The sequence below is a fragment of the Carya illinoinensis genome, chromosome 2, assembly GCF_018687715.1.
Source record: "Carya illinoinensis cultivar Pawnee chromosome 2, C.illinoinensisPawnee_v1, whole genome shotgun sequence".
Taxonomy (NCBI): Eukaryota; Viridiplantae; Streptophyta; class Magnoliopsida; order Fagales; family Juglandaceae; genus Carya; species Carya illinoinensis.
Window position 1 is genome coordinate 1,455,482 of NC_056753.1, and position 15,921 is coordinate 1,471,402.

At 37.4% G+C, this 15,921-nt stretch overlaps 1 protein-coding gene across 1 annotated transcript; it reads left to right on the plus strand.

The window, feature by feature from the left end:
• The first annotated feature begins 2,492 nt into the window (after positions 1-2,492).
• LOC122296244 (probable beta-1,4-xylosyltransferase IRX14H) lies at positions 2,493-7,817 on the plus strand. Its single transcript, XM_043105795.1, has 3 exons — positions 2,493-3,633; positions 3,841-4,407; positions 7,069-7,817. The coding sequence occupies exons 1-3, from the start codon at positions 2,891-2,893 to the stop codon at positions 7,304-7,306; spliced, it is 1,548 nt and encodes a 515-aa protein (XP_042961729.1). The 5' UTR covers positions 2,493-2,890; the 3' UTR covers positions 7,307-7,817.
• Positions 7,818-15,921: the final 8,104 nt, after the last annotated feature.

The following is a 15,921-nucleotide window of genomic DNA, read 5'->3' on the forward strand; positions in this document are numbered from 1 at the left end:
CTGATGATGATGCTTCCAAGAAGAAGAGGAAGAAGGATTCGGGTAATCGGTTAACGGGTAATTGCCCAATCGGTATGAAGTGTTTCTAGAACGGGTCGGAATTTGGTGTTTCCGAAACGGAACGGGTCGGTGAACTCCCCTACTTGTGCGGGCGAGGGTTGTTGGTACCATGTTAACCTAAACCTAATAAGTTTGGGCCGAGTAGTGAACGTCTGGTTAAAATAAAAAATAAAAAACCTGGTCGTACTGGGTGTGATTATGGTTGGTTTTTGTTTTCATGTCGTCCCAATTGAGGCCCAATCATAGGAATGAGGTTGTTCTCCTAAGCTCAAAACTACGACTGGGCCCAATGATTGGTCTCAAGCCACAATCACTCCAGCAGCTAGTCACTTTTGTGAGCTCAAGTAATGGGCCCGTATTTATAGGCTTAGCTTAGAAAATAAAAATAAAATAAATAATAGTTGTAATCTTGAATGTGTAAACATCGTATAATTATTTTGAAAATAAATATAAAATTTATATAAAAAAATTAATTTTTTATTTAGGGATCCCACTTTCTTTCAAGAGTTATATTATATATAATTACTTTTACCTACTCTTTATATACTCTACTGATATGATTAACTAAATTAGTTATTTTATATGAAGAAATAGTGACGCAGTTAGTCATATTAGTAGAATATATAAGTAGTACGTAAAAGTGATTGCATATAAAATTTTTACTTTTTCAAACTGACTGTATAGTACTTACAAACTCTATAACTATATATAGCATTACTTTAAAACGAATAATTAAAAACAGAAATAAAAACCAATTGTTTTAGAAGAAAAACATCATGCACATGCATGCCGGAATTATTTTATTGGGCTGCATTTCTGTTGCTTTTTAGTTCGGTATGCAATCATCATCAATCAACAGCAAGATGATTGAAATGTCACATTTTCCCTCATATTTTTTTGGTACCATTTCACGAACCCACCAAACCCATTCCCCTGTTTCATACTCTTTACGTTTTATGCAATAGTGACATTTTCGCACATTAAACACCAATTATTTTTTTAAAAAATTATAATATTTATCAAGTTACATCAAGTATACTGTATCCATTGTATGGTATTTATAAAAAAAATTGATATGTTTATAAAATTTATTAATTTATTTTTTTATAAAATATGTTTATAAACGGAACTTTCTAGGAATGCTTTCGGTCCTTTTTTTGAACTTCTAAGCTAAGAATTTACTAATTTTCAGCTTAAGAGACGATGATGTGGCAAGAAGACAGTAAAATGTCAAAGGGTTTTGCTAGATACAGTCGGGAAATGCAGTCGGCGTGCAGTCGGCTGGGAATGAATAAAAAAAAATTATAAAAAAATTATTTTATATTCAGGGAGACCTACATGAATAAAAAAAAGTTATAAAAATAATTTTTTTTTCATATAGGTCCCGTATTAATTCACTTTTTTCTCCACAACTGCACGCCGACTGCATTTTCCGACTGCAAAAACTTGGGGTGTACAACAAACCGAGGAACCGCCCGTGACCGACTCAGACAGGCCGCCGAAGGCCGGAACCGGCCGAAACCGCCAAGGAACCGGTTGGCGGGCGGCAACGATTTAGTAAAACCAACGTTCGTCGGTTCGGTCGCGGTTTGAGGCCGGCTCAAACCGCTAAACCGGCCGACAACATAAACATATATATTTTTTAATTTATACCTAAATAAAACGACGCCGTTCCACTAAGTTGTTTGATGCTGTTATGATTAAACACATGTAAACGATGCCGTTTGTATTAAAGCAAACGGCGCCGTTTTATCTATAATAACGAAAAAAAAAATAAGTAGAACGACGCCGTTGGATTTAAAACCAAACGGCGTCGTTTTGATCTCCTTCTTCCTCCTTCTTCTTCTTCTCCCGATTCACCTGGGTTTCACAGCTTCTCTCTCATCTGTAACTCTCTCTCTCTCTACTCTCTCCGAGCACCAGCGCCGCTAGAGGAACCGAGAACCGACAGTGAACCGCCAGAGAACCGCCGGAGTAGATACGGACGGTTTTCCTCCCCCCATCGACCGGTTACGGTCGGTTGCTCCGGCGAATCTCACCTCATCGGTCGGCGTCGGTTTTACCCAAAAACCACGCCGATGAGGTCGGTTTTCATCACTAGCAAAAAGTATTTCTCAATGTCAAATTTTCGAGGCATAAGTGATGTAAGATGGGAGGAAAAATCGTAATTACAGTTGTAAGTATACTTGTAATTATTTTAATAAAAAAATATAAAATTTATATAAAAATTAATTTTTTAATAATAAAATCTTTTTTTTTTTTTTATGGATAAACTGAATCATGACCAACGGCTCACTTATGAAGAGTTTGAAGAATTTTTTTCAATTTTAAATGGAAAGGATATGTAGAGATTGATTGGTGGGTCCAATCCTGTCAATGAAAAGAAGTGTCAGTATTTTTCAGAATTAAATTACTTGGTACCTAGACAATAATTAATCATTCCGACTCCGACTGGTTGCCAAGAAAATCGGCGGAAAATGAAGAAATTCTAGAAATCTAGAAACCTGCCGGTAGCTAATTCCTTGCAGACACGGGCCAGACAGTGGTCTCTCTCTCTCTCTCTCTCTCCCCGACGTCTCTCCCTGTTTGCTTGCAGTTGCAGTTGCTGGTGTTGTAAGAACTAAGTAATCGGTAACGAATAACACCAGATAATGATATATTCTACGCCCACCGGTTATTCCTTCATCCATTCGTAAACCCCAAGAAACCTCCGCTTAAACCAATCGAACCACAACTCCTCCATCCCAAATTCTCTCTCTCTCTCTCTCTCTAACAGTCCACGCACAGGGACAGCCAAAGAGAGTAGAGAGAGTGAGAGTGTCAGTCGGAAATGAAGCTCTCGGTGCTACAGCAGAGTTACATGAACCGGCGTGGCAACAACTTCAGGTCATCTGGTCCCTTGGATTCGTCTTCGGACGCTTCCACCAAGTCCCCCTCTTCCATCATTTGGCTCCTATTCCACGGACTTTGCTGCCTCATTAGTCTCGTTCTCGGCTTCCGCTTCTCCCGCCTTGTCTTCTTCTTCCTCTTCTCCACTTCCCACACCACCAACCTCTACAACTTTCCGTTTCGCACAGCCTCCGAGCTCGCCCAGAGCCTCACCGTTTACTCCACTCCGATCACCAATTTCAACTCCCCACTGGGCAGTAACGCTACTACTACCGGCGTTAGTAATAGCCGAGTCATTGTCGGGAGACATGGGATCCGAATCCGGCCGTGGCCGCACCCGAACCCTGTTGAGGTCATGAGGGCGCACCATATCATCGAGAGGGTCCAGAAGGAGCAGAGGCTCCAGTTCGGGGTCAAGAATCCGAGGACAGTAATCGTAATCACGCCGACCTATGTGCGGACGTTCCAGGCGCTGCACTTGACCGGCGTGATGCACTCGCTCATGCTGGTCCCGTATGATCTCGTCTGGATTGTGGTGGAGGCCGGTGGAGCTACCAACGAGACCACTTCGCTTATCGCCAAGTCAGGGCTTCGGACTATCCACGTTGGATTCCGTCAGCGGATGCCGAATTTGTGGGAGGGACGGCACCATTTAGAGATTCAGATGCGGCTTCACGCTTTAAGGTGAACACTATTGCCTTTTCTTTTGATTTATATTTTCTATTTGTTTGTTGAGGAAACCGAGCTGGTAAAATGGGGCTACTTCTACATTCTCTACTTGCAAGAAACTAACTGTAACACTTTTTTTTTTGGTCCTCCGTACAAATTATGATTAGAGGATTTTAAATTGCTAGAATATGAATTTGATTCAGTGGGTCTATGATGGAACAGAATTGTGCGAGACAAGAAGCTGGATGGGATTGTGATGTTTGCAGATGATAGTAATACGCATAGCATGGAGCTCTTTGACGAGATTCAGAATGTCAAATGGGTTGGTGCTCTTTCGGTTGGTATACTTGCGCATATGAGTGATACCGATGAGTCCTCGGTGTCCTTATTAGAGAAAGATGAGGATGAAGATGACGAGATCTCATCAATGCCTGTTCAAGGTCCTGCTTGTAACTCATCCAATCAATTGATTGGTTGGCACACCTTCAATTCCATGCCCTATGTTGGGAACAGCGCCACTTACATTGGTGATAGGGGGGTTGTGCTGCCCAGGAAACTTGAATGGGCTGGGTTTGTACTGAATTCCCGGTTGCTTTGGAAGGATGATGACGGCGGGCCAGAGTGGGTCAATGATCTAGATACATTAGCTCACAATGAGGAGGCCGTAGAGAGTCCATTATTTCTGCTGAAGGATTTTTCTCTGGTGGAGCCACTTGGAAGTTGTGGACGTCAAATCTTGCTCTGGTGGCTACGAGTTGAAGCTCGTGCTGATAGCAAATTTCCTCCTGGGTGAGTCTTTCATCTTTTGCTCTTAGTATTCTATATCTTGCTAAAGTCATTTTATCTCATTGTGTCCGAAATGCATATCCATTAGTGAAGGTTGTGATGTGCTCGCCTGCTGTCACATATATGCATGTTGAAATTATTTGGTTATGCTTTTGTAAATTGAAATTAAACTATAAGTGAAACGGCATCTACTACTGCCTAGTTTTATAAACGTCAAGGTGAACTTGATTGACAACACGTTGAAATTAAACCAAGCGCTGTCCCTTAAGAATTTTGGAAAGTAGACATCATTGAAAGAAATTACCTTTTGGAGGAGGACTCAGCATGAAAATGGAGCATCGAGTGTGCGCTTTTTATCTCTTCTAGATGCCATTGTACGTCAAATTTCCTCTAAGATGCTAGAATTGCAATTTGTGTGACATAATCCAAGTTGTATTAACTTGTCTTTGTTAAAACCAAGTGCACTAAATGTAGACCATATGTAACTTTAAAACACATAACACCTTATTGAGAAGGCGGACACAGTTACTGATCTAGTCCCAACCTTTTCCGTCTTGTCTAATCTTATTAAGAATGGAATTTTGGGCTGAACTTGGTGTTTTCTGCTAGTTCAGCTTAGAGGGCATTTTATTGGGTTGGTTGTTTACCCCACCTTACAATGCTGAAACCTCTTGAAGTTGTGCATCTCAAATGGCTTGCTTTATTCATTTCTTTGCCCTGCTACGTTACCTTGTTTGATATGATGAGCACAGCTTCATCATATTCATAATTGGCATGTTAGTTATAATGATGTGTCTAGTGTATACACGTGCCTAACTTTTTTTCATAAACTAATGGATGGTTACTGCTCTATCCATTCATCTCCAATTAGTTAAAATGCTTACAGTCTATTTTGTTTTAGAGGTTGAATCTAAAAGATGACTTTCCGCATACATGTAGAAGCATAAATAGCACTAGTCTCATAGGTGCATGCAAACAGACACAGGTTGTATTGATCACACCTTGTTTATAAAAATATTTTATCTAAGTCCTTTGTGGTTATAGTTATAAAGGCACGTGTTTGTGTCTCCAAGGACCAAGACCCCATACTGGAAGTCATGATGTTCAATTCTCATTGTTTTTTGTCAAGTAGCAAGGAGTTTAGGCCCATGTAGCTTGTCATGTTTTAATCTTCAAGTTTGGTTCTACGTTTGTATGACTCTTTATGATCCCTGCAACAACTATTTTTTACTTCTTTAAAGGACCTGTATGCAACATCTTAAAAGCCTCACTGTCCTGTTCAATCAATCCTCCATCACCTTGGAACATCTGATAGCCATCCTGCCACCTTCCTTTCACATGAAAATGCCTCTTATACAAATTATGAGGCTGTCCTACCTTATAGCCTTTCTTGACCATGGCCTTAACCACTCGAGCTACTTGAAAAAGAAACCAAGCAATGTCAATTTTAACTTTCCTGTGTTTCCTTCTGTTCACATTTCCTTTTTGGACAAAAAAACCTTCCGTATGCTGTCATTTGGTTGTGTGCTCTTTGTAATCTTTCAATGTTCAACAAAGAATCAAGACTTGACATAGCCTATATCCTTACACATGTAGTCCTTATTAAACTATACGGATAACTACTGTGGCCTGGTGTTCCGATTTTGATGGGGAATATAGGAATTTTTTTGTATAAAGATGCATGGAGCCTATTAATTTCAGATGAAAATCCTTATGCATTGATTGTTAGCATATCACCATGAGCCCCATACATCCACCATGTCAGATGCAGGGGACGTATGGCATACCATTCTTGCTATGTGCAAGTTAAAGGGTATCATATGACTTTCAGATCCTTTAAGCATGAAGTTGTCACGAAGCATGGGTACAGGAGTGAGGCAGTTTGAAAGTGCCTTTAACTAGTAGGTGCTTTCCCGAACCAATATTATCCAAGATTCTGAATTTTAAGCAACTGATAGAGGAAACCGTGAGGTACATCTTTGGGCATGTGATGGCCTATTGTTTAGAGAACTGGGTTCAAGGTTGTCAATTTTATTCCATTTTAGGTCACTCCCTCAAAAACTTAGGAAGTTTAGTACAGGAATCCATTTTTAAGAGAGCTTGATCATGAAGTTTCAGGTTACACATAAACTATGCAGTTTTGTGGCTGCTAAGTATGGTTGGAGGCACACCATATGAATCCATGATGCTAATCTAGATAGAAAGAGGGACCAGGGGTTTGGGGTGTAAAGATTTTAATGGTTGATGAAGAAGTGGCATGTGAAACTCCACTAGATGATCTCGTTTCTAGTTTCACACTGGAACTAAAGGCCTTTCACAGCTGCTTGTGTATGTGTAACTTTGTACTCCTCTAGCTTTTGATGATCTCAGGGGTAATCACTAATATTAACAGTCATCAATTGTGTGACTTGTGGATATCTATGCCATATTGTTTCTTAGAAGTCTAATGTGAAAGTCGATAGTGGCATCCTTGTCATTAAGCATGTTCAATATTTTGGTCATCGTGAGTAATATATTTTCAGTATAAGGTTTTATGATATGAACACACAAAGACCACGCAAAATGGGCTGTAATTGGATCTGTATTTTCTTTTGCAATTTATGTTCACTGGATAAGCTGTCTAGCTCGCATTTTACATATTGATTTTGAATGTGTTTTATACAGATGGATAATTGATCCTCCTCTGGAGATCACTGTCCCATCGAAACGTACACCATGGCCGGATGTTCCTCCTGAACTCCCATCTAGTGAGAGGGAAGTGACTGGTGTCCAAGAGCACATAGTGAAGCATTCTTCAAAGACTCGAACATCCAGATCTAACCGCTCTCGAAGTAAGAGAAAGCATCATGACACAAAAATACTAGACACACAGCTTCCTTTGATGGATTCTGAACAAAGCTGAAAGATGATCCCGGACATCTCAAGATAATGCAATGCTGTGTGAATTTAAGACCACTAGTCTCTCCGCTTCAAACAATTTGGTTGATATAGGAAAAAAGCAAGCGGTATCGCGGGGTAAATACCTGAAGGCACCGGTTACACACGCAGTCCATCCGATCTGAATTCCAAAATGCCGCCAGAGTTTCTCATTTTTTTCCCTTTTTATTTTTCTTTGTTGGGGGTGATATCATTGATATTCTGGACTCATGAAAGTGGGGTTTTCACTGGATCATGATGAGTCTCGTGTTTGTCGAAAGCTTGTATCAAAATAGGCTTTTAAATTGTGTACACAAAACTTTTCCAAGTAGGAATTATAGAGTTGCGTTCATTTGGATCTCTGAAAAACGAGACCAAATACAATAAATTTTTTAATTCGTTCCAAAACAGTGTCCTTGCCATTGTACTAAGAGCCATTGCATGGTTTTTATTTCGAAAGGGATTCCAATAATACCAGCAAGGCCCCTTAATCAGTATGTTCTGTCCCCGTGGAGTTCAGTTTATTTTGATACATATGAATGAGAGCCAAACCAAAAATCCCATGGCCGAAGAAGCTTTTGCTTGATGCTTGTGGAGAGGAGAAACCAATTTGATTCTTTTTGGGTACACAGACAAAATGGTAAGAGACTATTGAGAGCAAGCCCCTATACATAACTTATGTACCATGTTTTAAGCATTTTCTCATAAGAGAATTATTTTAGTAACAAATGAATTATAAAAAATAAATGTACAAAATGATGTGATATGTTATTTTTAAATAAATCTAGCGAATTACATAAAATTACGTTAGTTTATAAATTTAATTTTATATAATTCTTTTATACGTGGCACTTCTCTTTTCGTAAAAGCTCGCCACAATTTTGTTCTTTAGACAATCTTGTTTTAAAGCCACCAAATCATAAGAATATGTATTATGTACGTTGGACAATCCTCCTTTATATCTACCTTATTTTTTACAGATAAAAACCCCCTTAGGTTTTCAAACTTTAGCAATTAATTCTTTAAGTTTTTAATTTTGACAATTAACTTCTTCATCCATTCAAATTCTGTCAAATTAACTACGGCGAAGTTGCCACATGTGCCATAAAAATGCCACGTCGGCCATCTTATCAAAAAATAATAATAATTCAGAATATAAAATGAATGAGGCAGACAACCAGATCGGCTAAATTCCTCTCGTCTAGGGGCTCTTTCTAGTTTCTCATGTGCCATGACGTCCTCATATCCCAAAATTCCACACATGCTCTATTTGACTTCTAAACCTTTTTCTCTTTCAAAAATGCAGAATCCAAGCGCGAGGGGTAATCGCCGCGTAGTTGGGTACTACGCGGCGATTGCCCCTCGCGCTTGGATATCAATACGGCTATGCAACCCACAATTAACACAACTTCATTCCATTTCGCCCAAACACTTCGCCCTTTCGTCTCCCCTCTCATTTTTTCCATTTCACCCAAACACTTTGCCCTTTCGTCTCCCATCTTATCTTCTCCATCTACCTTGCGAATCCTCTGACCTTCTCAATCAACCCTGACCCTAACACTACTTCCTTCATCTTCTTCCTCCTCTTTTATTTTATGGTGGTTCTCCTTCTCACGTGCAAAATCTGTTTCCCCTCCTCGGTTTCCCTTCTTAAGTATGGGTTCCAATAACTTTCAAACAGATCGATTTCACATCTCACCTCTTTCCTCATCTAAAATCTATTTCCTCATGGATTCTCTTTCGTAGATCAATTTCACAAGTTTCCTCCTCGGTTTCTCTTTCGCAAGTTTGAGTTCTCCTTCATTTTTTTTGATTTCTTGTTTTTCTTCGTCAAGATTTGTTTCCTCCTTGGCTTCTCTTTGCAAAAATCTGTTCTCCTTCCTCTAGATCTGGTTCCTCCTCAAGATCTTCGAAACCCTAATCCTAATCCTTCATCCTGAAACCCTACTCTTCATCCCTAAACCTTAACCCTAGCTTTTGGACTTCAGGTTCAAGCTTGGTAAGCTCGCCCTTTGATATTGGAAATATTATAATTTTTTTTGTTGGGTCAAAGAACTGATTCTTCCACTGTTTCATCTGTAGGTTTTTACTGTGTAGAATTGAGAATCAACTCAGTTCCCCAACTTCCCCAACTAAAGTTGAGTGTTTTTTTCCCCTCTTTGGTTTGTTAATTCCTAAGTTAATTTAGGATTATGGTTGGATTGTTCTATTTAAACTATATGAATATATAGATTTGTTTATATATGGGGGAAGTGATTGCACTACGTTGGATTGTTCTGTTTAAAGTATATGGATTTTTGTATGGTTAAACTGATATATGGATATGTTTATATGTGGAGGAAGTGATTGCACTAAGTTGGAATGTTCTGCTTAAACTATATGGATATATGAATTTGTGAAGGAAGTGATTGCACTAAGTTGGATTGTTGTGTTTAAACTATTTTGATATGGATATATGGATCGTTTCTCCATTGAAAACATTTGCATGAATTTTCTTTTTATTCATAAATTAAATTGTTTTGTCTAAACGAAAGAGACTTGGATGGTTGGATCTGTTTATATGTTTCTCCATTGATTGCATGTGCATGAATTGTCTTTCTATTCATAAATTAAATTGTTTTGTTTCAAAGAAAGAGTCTTGGATGGTTGTATCTGTTTATTTGTTTCTCCATAGAAAGCATTTGCATGAATTGTCTTTCTATTCATAAATTAAATTGTTCTGTTTAAAAGAAAGAGCATTGGAGGATTGGATCTGTTTATATGTTTCTCCATTGAAAGCATTTGCATGAAATGTCTTTCTATTCATAAATTAAATTGTTCTATTTAAAAGAAAGAGACTTAGACAGTTGGATCTATTTATATATTTCTCCATTGATTGCATTTGCGTGAATTGTCTTTCTATTCATAAATTAAATTGTTCTGTTTAAAAGAAAGAGACTTGGATGGTTGGATTTCTTTATATGTTTCTCCATTGAAAGCATTTGCATGAATTGTCTTTCTATTCATAAATTAAATTGTTCTGTTTAAAAGAAAGGGGACCTGGATGGTTGGATCTGTTTATATGTCTCCATTGATTGCATTTTGGATGGTTGGATCTGTTTATATGTCTCCATTGATTGTATATGCATGAATTATCTTTCTATTCATAAATTAAATTGTTATGTTTAAAAGAAAGAGACTTAGATGGTTGGATCTGTTTATATGTTTTTCCATTGATTGCATTTGCATGAATTGTCTTTCTATTCATAAATTAAATTGTTCTGTTTAAAAGAAAGATATTTTGATACATGATGTTTATACGTGTATCCATTAAAAGCATTTGCTATGTTGAATTTATTGCAATCAGAACTGGATGTTTTTTCTATTGTTTGATTTTTAACTCCATTGTGAATCTGGTTCATTTTAGAATGTCATCATCAGCAATATCTTATTCTTCCTTTGATAAACGTACAAAGAGTCAACCATTCTGCTTCCATGAGATTGAAGCCACACTGAGATACTCAAATACAGCAAGAAATCCAGGATGACTCTTCTTAGGCTGTCCAAATTACAATACTGAGATAAAACGTTTCAGTACATGTAATCAAAGTTTCACTTTTAAATAAAAGTACATCTAACATTTTTCAAATGTGTATCTTGAGCAATGATTACCATATTGCAAGTTTTTCAAGCGGACAAATGGTAATCAATACATAGAACAAGAACTACAAGAATTGAAAAATGAACTATTAAGGAAGGAGGAAGAGTTGAAAAGGATACTCGACGATATCGAAAAGATGGAGATTGGAATTTGAAAGATAGCAAATGCGATCAAGAAAATGCTATCCAATAGATTCGAGGACGTTAGGAAGAAAGAGTTGGTGCTTTTAAAGCAAGAAGCTGAAATAAAGCATTCACGCACACTACTCCGAATATATTGGGCATTTGTCATTGTTGTTTCATGTTACTTGCTTTTGTCTAAGTGATCCTTGACAAGATTATTTCATTAAAGTACGTAGTTTAAGTAACTGTGAACTGGGAAGTTATGTTTGAGTAGTGTTTGTATTTTTATTTCATGTGTTCTGATGTGAATGTACTATGAACTAGGAAGTTGTATATAAGTAGTCTTTGTATTTTTATTTTGTGTGTTCTGATGGTGGATGTACTCTGAATTGGAAACTGTATATTTTATGCCTTTGTAAAGGTATTTCATGTGTTTTGAGTAGTCTTTGTGTTCTGTTCCGATGGTGGATGTACATTGACTTCAAGGGCTGAGCTTGTATTACATTTATTTATATTCATTGCACATATGATCTTAGACAAATGGATTATAAGATCAGAAGGTGGACCCAGGCAAGAGGTCATTGAACGTTCTAGTCATTGATTACAGGATCATGAATTATGCACCCGTCCCAGTCATTGAATGTATAAACCAATTGCAAATTAGGCTCCCATGTCTTTCTTTCTTGCAACACATTTAAATCATTCCTTTATCTTCCATGCACATAACAATCATTCATCTCCCTTCCGATTGCACTAAACAATCATGCCTTCAACAATTGAACTCTCTCATGAACCTACTATAACAATTGAACCCTAGCATGTGTCCATTCACAATACCACATAAATTACCCTATTATAACCCCTTCATTAAGGATTTGCAAATTTCAACCTGGAAAGGGCACCCATTCAAACATTCGATACACACATAACCATCCATAAATATCATTAAAATTTGGAAACAATTTCAATTGGTGCAAAATTTTCAATAGACATGCAATAGATTCACATAACTCATAATCTGTCCAATTACATTTGATACACAAAAATCCAGTAATTTGTCCAGGAATTACAGCCAATAGCTAAAAAATTTTCAATGTTTAAAAATTTCACAATATCATTGTTGGATCTGGTTGTGTCCTGTACACATACTTCGGTTGTGATCTATCAAACCCAAATTCTATCTGTCATGAATATGGCACAAATATTAAATGAAATAACATAATCATATAAAAATATGCAAATAGCACAAATATTACAGTTTCTTGGCTCCCAACTACTTTTCTCGGAACTGGGTTCCACTAATGTCAATAGCTGAGCCGTCTGCGACAATCTGGTGAGAATAAAAAATTAACATTGATAATCAAGATTTGTCAATACTTTCTGTGTACAAAACCTAGGACTGATGTATCTTCGCTAGGTTGCTAAGAATCAAGTAACAAAATCCATTAGTGCAAAAATATATATCTACATGTACGCATTTAATAATATTATTCTTGTAACAAGTAACAATTATTAGGGTCGTGCACTTGCTTAAGTTTTTCCTTTACAGGTGCTTTATGCTTCTTCACTTTAAACATTAGTACTCGCTTTTCCATCGTGGACGCTCTCATCAGAGATGAGGGTCTGCATTTCCCTGTAACAACAATGGGACTGAGTACCGACTTTGAACTACCAACGGTAGTTAGTTTCCCTGAATGCAAACTAACATTGGAACCTATTCCAATCATAGATGAGGGTTGTTGGTTGTTACCATATAAGTCAATCATTGCAAGTAACTTTTGAAATGCATCCGCAGTGTGCTCATTAGAAATTGATGCAAGGGTTATCATCTTATAAAATATATTTAGTAGACCTGAATATCTATTTGCATATGGCCTATGATCCCCGACGTCATTGTTGCTATAGATTAAAGTGTATCTTCTTCTGATATTCTTCTACCATCGATTTAAAATATACTTATCGGGTAATGATTTAATTTGGTTAGATTTAAATATGGCAAGAATATGCCTACACAGTATCCTTATCATCTGGAACAACCCGCATGAGCACTTTGAATTACAGTTTTCCTCACTAAACTCCACTGCATGTGTGACTCCTTCAAGTTTGTTTTTTCATGAACATAATTGTTAAAAAAAGGCATTCATGCTCTCGTTGCGCTGTGTTGTACTCATTTTAGCCCAAAAGTTTTCTTTTAGGAATATTGGTACTCAATGCTCACGCTCCACATATAAACTTTTCAACCACGCGTTCTCATGTAAGTCATGTGTTAATAAACACGTCCCAACATTTCTCAAACTCCTCAATAGTTTGTGTGTCGTACACACATTTCATCAGCTGAGTTTTCAGCTTGCTTTTGTAGGCAGCATATGACCTATGCTTCTCAGGGACTTTCTTCAATACATGCCACAAGCAGAATCCATGTCGAGTTTCTGGAAAGATAATAGCAATTGCATTTTTTATTGCTCTGTCTTGATTAGTAATAATAGTCTTTGGAGTTATACCGTCCATACATTGCAACCGGTTTTGGAATAACCATATGAAAAACTCTGTGTCCTCACTGGAAATCAACCCAATTCCAAAAGGAATTGACTGGTGGTGGTTTCCATTAACAAATGGTGCAAAGGGCATCCTATACCTATTCATCAGGTATGTGGTGTCGAATGCGACTACATTACCAGAATACTGGTAGGCTGCCTGACTGCGTGGATCTGCTCAGAAAATATTCTTTAACCTCCTGTCATCGTCTAAATCCATCAATACAAAAAATCCATTATTCTTGTACTGCATCTTCAGAAAATAATCTCGAAGTGCTCCAGCACCACTGCACAAAGTCGTAGATGTCGTACTTTGTCGATATAATTGCAACAATCATTTTCAAAAAATGAGAGGTTCTTGAAGCCAGCGATAAGAGATTCATAACTCTTATTCAGTCGAATGCAAGCTAAGTCGTTTTTGTCTATGAGTCTTTTAACGGTCTCACTCACTTCTTTGTTACATTGAAAGAAGCATGATTTCTATTAGGGGTGAATTCGGTCCGGTCCGGTCCGGTCCGGAGATGTTTTACGGACCGGACCGGACCTATTCGGTCCAGGGTTAGACCGAACTTCATACTGTGACGCCCCCAAATTCCGTTTGGGATCGGACGGACATTTGAAGCGTCGAGACATGCAACACAAGGTTACCTGCCCCCGTTCATGACATATAAGATGCAATATTCCTAACATGCATCTAACAATATGCAATATTCGCAGCGGATAAATTTTTTGTCTTTAGCAATACTATGCGCCAAATTGAAAATATCCCAAATGCTTAAAACATACTTCATACATAAAAATCCATTGAACAACTAAGATCACAACACTAGTCCAAAATGGTTATGATCCAAAAAGTAGTAGAGATGCAACTCAATCGTACAAGTAGTAATTTACGTTAATTACTATATCAACATTTATGTCGCACCGTCACTTAGTCAACTGTGTCTAGTTGATCAGCTCCTGATTCTCCTTCAGGTCCTGTAACAAGATCTACCATTCGGGGGGAATGGTAGTTGGGACTACCAAAGTGAGATTTGATTACAAATCTCAGTAAGTTAACAAAAAACTTCCACACAAGCTAATGATGCATGGATGTCAGTAAAAGCATAAATGCATAATCAAATTCATAAGAAATTAAAGCATAACTTGGAGTACAACATAGCATAATTGACATAACTTAAATTGAAACATGAACTGAACTTGACTTGCAACTTGACTTAGCATGAACTTGCTCTGAAACTTGAATTAACATGAAAATACATACTCCACAGTTGTTGTGGCCCCATGTATTCTACACAAATTTGACTTAACATGAAAAATACATACTCCACAGTTGTTGTGGCCCCATGTATTCTATACAAACTTGACTTAACATGAAAAATACATACTCCACAGTTGTTGTGGCCCCATGCATTCTACACATCACAATGCAGTTAAATACATACTCCACAGTTGTTGTGGCCCCATGTATTCTACATAAACTTGACTTAACATTAAAAATACATACTCCACAGTTGTTGTGGCCCCATGTATTCTATGTGTAAATACATACTCCACAGTTGTTGTGGCCCCATGTATTCTACACAAACTTGACTTAACATAAAAAATACATATTCCACAGTTGTTGTGGCCCCATGTATTTTACGCATCACATTTGTAGTTAAATACATACTCCACAGTTGTTGTGGCCCCATGTATTCTACACATCATAATGTACTCAAGATGAAATGTGACTGGAATACGAAAGGACTGAAGTCCTGACGTAACATAACGTGACTTGAACATAACTTAGAATACATGACCAACTTGAGATAGAAACATTTCGTAACATGGCATAACATATAATAGACAACATATTTAACATGACATACTTGCAACAGTGAATATTACATGACTTGACTTACATGTAATAGATGACATACTTAGCATGACGTACTTGTAATGTACAGTAATACATAACAGAATATATTATGTAACAGATAAAAATTGATGACAGAATAAATTCTGTATAATAGACAATTACATGATAACTTGACATGGCATGACACATATGATAACATACATACATACACTGTAGTTCTTTTACTTAGCATACATACACAGTAGACTGCTAGTAAGTTAAAAGCTAACTTACCTCGATCTCCGCGTTTCTTATAAAACTTCAAGTGCGATCACGAGGAATTGTAATTAGTGATTCTAAAAATTAGAACTAAATCACTAATAATTTGAAATATGGAAAATACTAACTTAAAGAATTTTCATTTTACTCTCTACATGTGGGAAATTGACCGTTTTACCCATAACT

Excerpts from the sequence above, each read along its gene's own strand:
- LOC122296244 (XM_043105795.1), top strand. The coding sequence starts at position 2,891 with ATGAAGCTCTCGGTGCTACAGCAGAGTTACATGAACCGGCGTGGCAAC. Across the intron at positions 3,634-3,840 it reads ATGCGGCTTCACGCTTTAAG|AATTGTGCGAGACAAGAAGC; the intron begins GTGAACACTATT and ends ATGATGGAACAG. Across the intron at positions 4,408-7,068 it reads GATAGCAAATTTCCTCCTGG|ATGGATAATTGATCCTCCTC; the intron begins GTGAGTCTTTCA and ends TGTTTTATACAG.